The 7,220-nt window shown below is 31.9% G+C and overlaps 2 protein-coding genes across 2 annotated transcripts in view; one reads left to right on the top strand and one right to left on the bottom strand.

The window, feature by feature from the left end:
- LOAG_17705 (hypothetical protein) overlaps window positions 1-5,178 on the top strand; it is a gene marked incomplete at both ends in the record, with an annotated part of 24,673 nt that extends 19,495 nt beyond the window's left edge. Inside the window, 5 exons of the mRNA XM_020450367.1 lie at window positions 1,293-1,447; window positions 1,897-2,010; window positions 2,478-2,684; window positions 4,609-4,799; window positions 5,129-5,178. Of these exons, the coding sequence (XP_020305964.1) occupies window positions 1,293-1,447; window positions 1,897-2,010; window positions 2,478-2,684; window positions 4,609-4,799; window positions 5,129-5,178 (717 nt within the window). The remainder of the gene's footprint in view (window positions 1-1,292; window positions 1,448-1,896; window positions 2,011-2,477; window positions 2,685-4,608; window positions 4,800-5,128) is intronic.
- A 200-nt stretch (window positions 5,179-5,378) lies between these two features.
- LOAG_11141 (hypothetical protein) lies at window positions 5,379-7,199 on the bottom strand (the record flags this gene model as incomplete). Its single annotated transcript, XM_003146664.1, has 2 exons — window positions 5,379-5,547; window positions 7,039-7,199. The coding sequence occupies 2 exons, from the start codon at window positions 7,197-7,199 to the stop codon at window positions 5,379-5,381; spliced, it is 330 nt and encodes a 109-aa protein (XP_003146712.1).
- Window positions 7,200-7,220: the final 21 nt, after the last annotated feature.

The following is a 7,220-nucleotide window of genomic DNA, read 5'->3' as shown; positions in this document are numbered from 1 at the left end:
AGTAGATTAGATAACTGACTCATGAATTTAAGCATGAGAGAAAAAATATGTAAATGCGATCTATTTGAATGAATGATTTCACGGTATAACTATTTCGGTTTTTCCGACACATATCCAACGATGAAAGCTAAAATGCGCCCATTCAAAATACCGCAAATCAATTTTTCTTCTTTAATGTGACTAGGTAGACTGTTCATCTTATATAATTAACAAGTAAACATTCCTCAGTTATAGCTATAGATAGCAGTTAAATAATCACCTGTTGGATAGTGTGGAAAGTGTTCAAAAAAAAAGAAGAAACGAGAGAGCCGAAAAGTAGATATGGACATAACCTTTCTGATAAGTCCAAAATCCATCGACAATTCCGGTTTCCTTCCGCATCTGAAAGAGCTATTGGCCAGTGTTAAATTACAGGTTGATGAATCTTCTGAGGAAAACTATACTTAATTAATAATTCAATTCGCATTTAAAATTCTTTTTACACAGCGAGAAATTTGATATTTTTCCACTTCACTTCACTAGTACCGTCTGCCATTAAATCAGTTCTCTTGTCGAAAACATGAATTTTAATCCCTTGAGCGACCGATGAAAATAAACTTAAGTGTCCGTTCACTTTTCTTGCGATGTTAACATTGTCTCATAGTTAACTTGGACCATTGTATTGGGCTGGCCCATCTGAGTTTTTTTCAAAAACTTTGTATATGAATTGTAATTTCAAAAGTTTATCAATTCATTTTTTGCTGGGAAATCCAAAAGTGAATTAAATCCATCAAGTTAACTGATATATACGAGATAAATTTAGAAAGCTGATTCTGTAATGCATAATGAAACTATTAGTAAATTGTACTGGAAGAACAGAAAGTGTATAAAACTTCTTGTCTTTATTTCACTTTCTTGTTTTGGTTTGGAAACAAAACAAGAAAAGAATAAAGGAGTGAGGATTTGTTTTTATTTCAATTTACCTCACAAATTGTTTGCGAACACTTTGTTTCCATTTAGTACATATGGACAATGATATTTATATTTGATATTTTGAGAGGAAGGTTTGATTATTCAACAAATACTTTTTGTAGTTTCCATTGGTGGAGAACAACTTCTGATTCACTGTTTTTGATCAAGGAAACATCCTTCGAAAATTGAAAATAAAGTCTCTTCCCCAACTTATGTATAAATATGGTTCAGACTAGTAAGGTACTTAAACGTAATATCTGGGCTCCTTACGATTATCTTTAAAGAAATTCCGAAATTAAATAATAAATGTAGTTGTGTTGCTAAAGTACAGATAATTGCAGATAGCGGGCCTAATCGACGAATCAGTCTCCGATCAACCAACACTGAAACGTTTCTCACGACACAATCAATCGATGCATTTCCAATCGTCCTCGCATATGTGTCACTTGGAACCTGGTTCTTCTCAACAACAGCAACCGCATACGTGTTCCAAATTGTATGTGTTATGCATGAAATACTTAATCTAGAATGGACTAATTTGTTAGAATACTTTATTATGCAAATAATATCCATTATATGGCTCCGTTTTGAAAGAAAAGGAGTTCTTGCGATTACTGGAACTTCAAATTATTGAGACTTTTGAATTTCCAAGGTTAAGATTTGGAGAAATATTAGGTTATTATAAAAGTAATTGTGTTTTTTGTGTTGTTGAATATCACTTCTTTACATTGAAAGATATTTTCAAATCAAATTATATATCATTTTTAGCGGTAGCGGTTATTACTGCAAAAGGCTAAACATATTGTGCCCGAGAATAAGATCTTGAAAATATCCCGTGAACTTTCGAAACATTAAAGTTGAGCAGGAATAAAAATTGATTTGTCTATTTATTCCGGTAAATCTGAGAGTCGTAAGTTCGTGAAAATGAAACTAATATAATTGCAGTAGCTGTCGACTGAAAACGGGATTCTTTAGTGGAAATTGGACATTGCGTGGTAAAAAGGAGCTGAAAATGCGCCCATCTGTGCATGACATAACTGTTGTACAGACTGGAAAGTCGTAAGTATTTTTCTATCAATCATTTGTTTGCTCTATTTTATTGGTATATTTATGTGCACTCGTAGATTTTAAATTAAAACGAGTTTAGTACCGAAACCATTTCAATCATTTAATGTACTGCTCTGACCCCTTCTACAGATACCGTTAAGGTTTGGCGGAAATAATCCAAGGGACAATAAATAACAGATTATACAAAAATAAAAGTAGTGCCAGAGATTTTATCGCTGTCGTCCTCTGCAAGAAAACTACCTGATCAAAATCCTAAAATATCGGTCAATTGACAATGTAATGGCGTTAGACAAGAGTTAATAATATGCCATCATTGAATTCTTTTCAGTACCATGCGCTATAGCTTCTCTTTATTTTTAAACTTTTGATATTCGAATTTAAGCGGAAACGTATAGCTAACATATTGAATACGAAGCATTATTAAATCTATTGATTGCTATTAATAATGAAAAATTCAGGTCATCGAATTTAACAGAAGAATCGCCGTTGATATTGGGTAGTTCGACCAGATCAAGCTTTCAACTGTCACTTCAACATCACTTTCAATATCATCAGTGCTATTCTGTGAACAGTCCTGAACCCTCTGATTATATTCATAGTAACCATCCCGCCTCGATAAATGACCACCGTATATCGCCAGTATCTCCTCATCTCAGAAACTTCACGTTTGTATTTCGTAAAGTTTGTAAAAGTGTTCAAAATCAATTATTCGAGTCGGAAGATAAACAAACAAAATTGTTTGAAGATTTGATACGTCCCTTCTTGTCTTAAATTAAAGAAATGTTACACAGTGTCACCGATAGTTAACACCGTGAGCTCTTCCAGAAACCACTGTGAGTAACCACAACAATACTGAGTGGTTAACCGTTCTAGTACATTATTTATTAGTAGAATGTGTCCAACACCATTATCGTAGTGTATCAATAAAGCTGTTTTGGAAAGTTTACCGTGATTTGATTAGGTAAAGAGAAGGATCGATCTCAGATAATGACCCTTAGTTCCAGCACTCAACCCCATTTCTTCCTGTACATCCACTTCTATTAAAATACTAAATTTAGTTTATACAATCATATTTTCCTAATTTCCACATTTCAATCATTGGTCTGATTTATCAACTAACCAAAGGATGCAATTTTTCTGCAACTCGCAAAGAGTTCGATTACACCAGTTATTGTTATATTTTCGTCTCTTCCTGTACATCTACTTTTATTAAAATATTTTCAATTGTAATCATTTGTACTAATTAATATTCAAAACTAAAAAACCCTTATTTGGACTATTTCAAAGACAAATCTCGTTTTGAATTTGTTACATTTGTCAACTGGAATGATAGTTTCAAGGCTGCAGAATTTTCAATATTCTGTGAAACATCGAAGATCGAATCAAATAGAAGAGAAATAACAGGAGGAGAAGAAAAGTGAATTTGTTGACAGGATGCGACAAGGTCATTGTATCTTAATTCCTCAGCTGCATTTCTTTTTCACCGCTATTTCACCTAAAATTATCAGTTTGATGAACCTCTGAAATCGCTTTTTTTTCTCCAAAATCTAAAATTCATTCTTTTGAAATATTTTTGCAATAATTACATATCGCTGTTCCGTCCTCATTCTTAATAATTTCGCTTCACTGCAGTCAGAGATATGACTCATATTTGTCTTTCATTATTCTCGGACAGTAATGCTTTATCACTATCGTTTCCTCATAGCTAAACAAGTAATATCAGTCAAAGACTTTAATTAAAGTGAATTATTCTTCTGAAAAGTATTTCTCTTTTCCTGGATAACATCGCAAGCATAACATCATCCAACATAGGTTCCGACTTAGTCCACCGGCATTTAACATATATTTATTCATTGGAACTGGTAATTCCTTGATTCACTTACATTTTCATGGAGAACATTCAAATTTAAAAAGCTGAGACTTTAAAGCATTTATGGAATTTTCTGTTGTGTTCATTTTGTCGATATCAGTATAGGATTAAAACAAGAACTAGAAAGTCGAGTGATTGGATTTTACTTGATTCATTAACATTTCCATGGAGAACCATTCAAATCTGTTACTAAATATTCCTAATAGTCCTTAATTAATTAATAGGCAAATCTGTCATTTCTAACTTGTGATTTACATCATATATCTTCTAGCGACTTATTAAGAATTTATTTCAGATAACGGGAAAATTGGATGACATAACACAAATCCTTTCTCATATTTATTTTCTTTCCTTGTTTTTTCCGGGCCATAAGATTTCCGTTTTATTGGACGCTGCGTTTTTATGACTTATTGATAAATTTATTGGCTGCAAACGTCGTACCACTTTATTATATACATCTTCTCTTTCTGGTGTTCCCAGCAGTTCTTTGTTCATGTTATATCAGTCCTGTAGTTAATTATCAAAAAGCTACCGGTTTTATTGGTTTCGGTTTTCATTCTTTAGAAAAGTTAGCATTGCATAAAGGGATCCAAGAAAACAGTTCGGACTTCGTTAAATAAAATGTTTTCCTGTTTCATGTTTTCAGTATCAATCAAATAATTATTTGCTAGCTATTGATATGTAAAATTATTAAAGATTTTAAGATGTATAATTTGCAGATCAAACAAGTTTTATGTTGATTCGGACAGGGAATCAAGACGAGCACTAGCGGAAACAATTCACACCACAAAAACCCCACCACAACTTTCCCCTGTTCCCGAAAATTTTGCTCAGCTTTCGACAAGAAATCCCTCCATAGCAACTGGGCAATCTGGCCTTATCGTTCCAGTTGAACTTACGACTTCCAACGGTCAGAATCAGTTTGTTTATTTGTTTATTTTATATATTTCCTTTTTATAATTTAAAAAACTACTTACAAAGTGCTGAAACTCATGTAATCAATACAACATTTTCCCTAAATATAATCTAAACCGTGAGGACATTATTTTTTTTAGCTTCAATTTATTGACTCAATACTTTTGATTGAATTAAAATTTCCTATGCTTTAGAACTTTGCAAACATTATTTGTAGACTATCTTAGTTCACATTATGTTAGAATTAAAAAAAAACCGAAGACGAAATGATATCATAACAAGCAATATCAAAATAAGATTATAATTTAAATAGCACAAAATTAGGCGTTGATGAAGAACAGGAAGGAAGTGTAATGTTTATCAGTAAGGCGTAGTCAGAAAAAAATTTCATTTAGATTGATAGTTCAATTCAACAACTGAATCCTCTGATAATTTATTTTGGTAATGAAAATGAGAATATGAAATTGAAAAAGAAGAAAGAAAAGTAGGATCTAAGAACGCAGAATTTTTGTTGTTTTTTAAGGAAGGATGGAAAAAAGAAAAAAAACTTTGTCATATAATTTATCATCGAGCATTACTGAACATTACTGAATATCCTGAGATTAATAAATAGATTTCGAAGGTCATGATAAGCTACCATATTATCGGTGTTTGTAAGGCTTCTTGGTAAAATATAGAAAATAATATTTGTCGTATTTCCAGTTTTGTCGCAGTTTTTCACTCTCTCTAATTTCGTTCGGAACCTAAAAAATCTTGAAAGATGAAATTAGAAATAAAGGAGGGATATTTTTGAAGTGCATTTTCACAGTTTGAAATATTTTCAAAAGATGGAAATTTTGTCATTTTAAGAAATACTGAAATGGGAAACATTGCTTAGAAAATGTAATTGACTTACGAAAAGCTAGAGTATTTCTTTGTTTCGAACGTTAGAAAAAATGAACTGATTTCTAAAATTTTCTGTATGGAGGATAAGGGATGATAAAGATGGAGTTAAAAATAGTCAAGTCATGGAATTTCATCAATTCCAGATTTCAGACCTTTTTGGTTATATTTGTAAATTTGTTGTTAGCGTGGGCTCAAATGACAGTTAAAAAAGCGGATTTCATATATGCATATACTTGAAGGAGAAATACTTGTTGTTTTTCTGGAAGATTGCAAGTGGGAAGTTACCTGGAAGTATTTTCGGTTGCATGTACCTATTGAAAATTCTCACTTCTCCGTTTTTATGGTTTATTTTTGATGACAAAGTAAATTTTATACAACTTTTGCTTAACATGCTAAACACTAATAACTATTGAATAATTTCTTCATGTGTTTTATCTAAGAGAGGATGGTTTACATGCAATGAGTTATGCACGATTGAAATATTTTCTTAATTTTTGATTATATCCAATTTTTTCCTAAAATTCGTCATTTTAATTTCAATGCTTAAATTTTGATTTTTATAATTTCTTTCAAAAAGACGAATAAGTCTTCTTGATATTTGATAAACCATTTTTGTTGGTGCAAAAACCAAATATCATCCGGTTGTTATTCATTTCGCACCTGTTGCTAAACATTTTTCAGTATTTTTTTTAATGGATAAACCAGTTGTTAGAAGGATGGCAGAGACAAAAGAAGGCTTTATAAATGTTCAGTAAATACAGTCGTCTTCAATTGTCGCTAAATTACATCTATTTTCTTTCATTTTTAATTCTTATTCGTCATACCTTTTCTTTTTTCTCAGCAATTTCGTAATAGTTTTAATGAAAAAAAGAAGAAACATCTGTTCACAAGCATAGATAATTCAGTTCCAGCGAAAGTGATAATTCAGTACAAGTAGTTCAAAAGTTCTAAAATTTTTCATCTGGTGGTTAAATATTGCAAAGTTGGAATGAAAATAATCATTTACTAAGAAAAGAGAATGCTCCTAGTTTGTTTAACACATTTATGTCATTCACCACTTGCTACAACTGTCATGACCTCTGAAAATCAGAGTAGAACTCCCATAGAAGCGATACCTTTTAAGCAAGTCACTTCAAATGATTATTTTAATTTTTTAAATAATTTTCCTCTTTTTTCGATTGACAGTAAAAATAAATAATACTATGGGTAGTAATTTGCTTTCTTTACCTTTTCAATCCTTCGCCGTCCCACAGACCATTCACACTTACCAGACCTTTCAAGAGTCCTTTCGTAATGGCATTGTTACGGAAAGTGGACTCTCCGACCAATGTCTTGGGCTTTCTCCTTACCTTAGCAGAAGAAAATTGACATCTCGATGCCGAAATTCATTCAACATCGCTCCAAACTGAGCAACAACAACAGGTACAGATACAATTGAACTGACCAATGAAAACCAAAGGCTCTTCTCAGAGTCAACAAAAACAGTAGTAAAACAGAAATGTCCACTCATTCATATGTCAGACGATGATTA

Source organism: Loa loa (genome assembly GCF_000183805.2).
Source record: "Loa loa unplaced genomic scaffold supercont3.116, whole genome shotgun sequence".
NCBI classification, from domain to species: domain Eukaryota; kingdom Metazoa; phylum Nematoda; class Chromadorea; order Rhabditida; family Onchocercidae; genus Loa; species Loa loa.
This window is presented reverse-complemented; position numbering and strand designations above follow the sequence as displayed.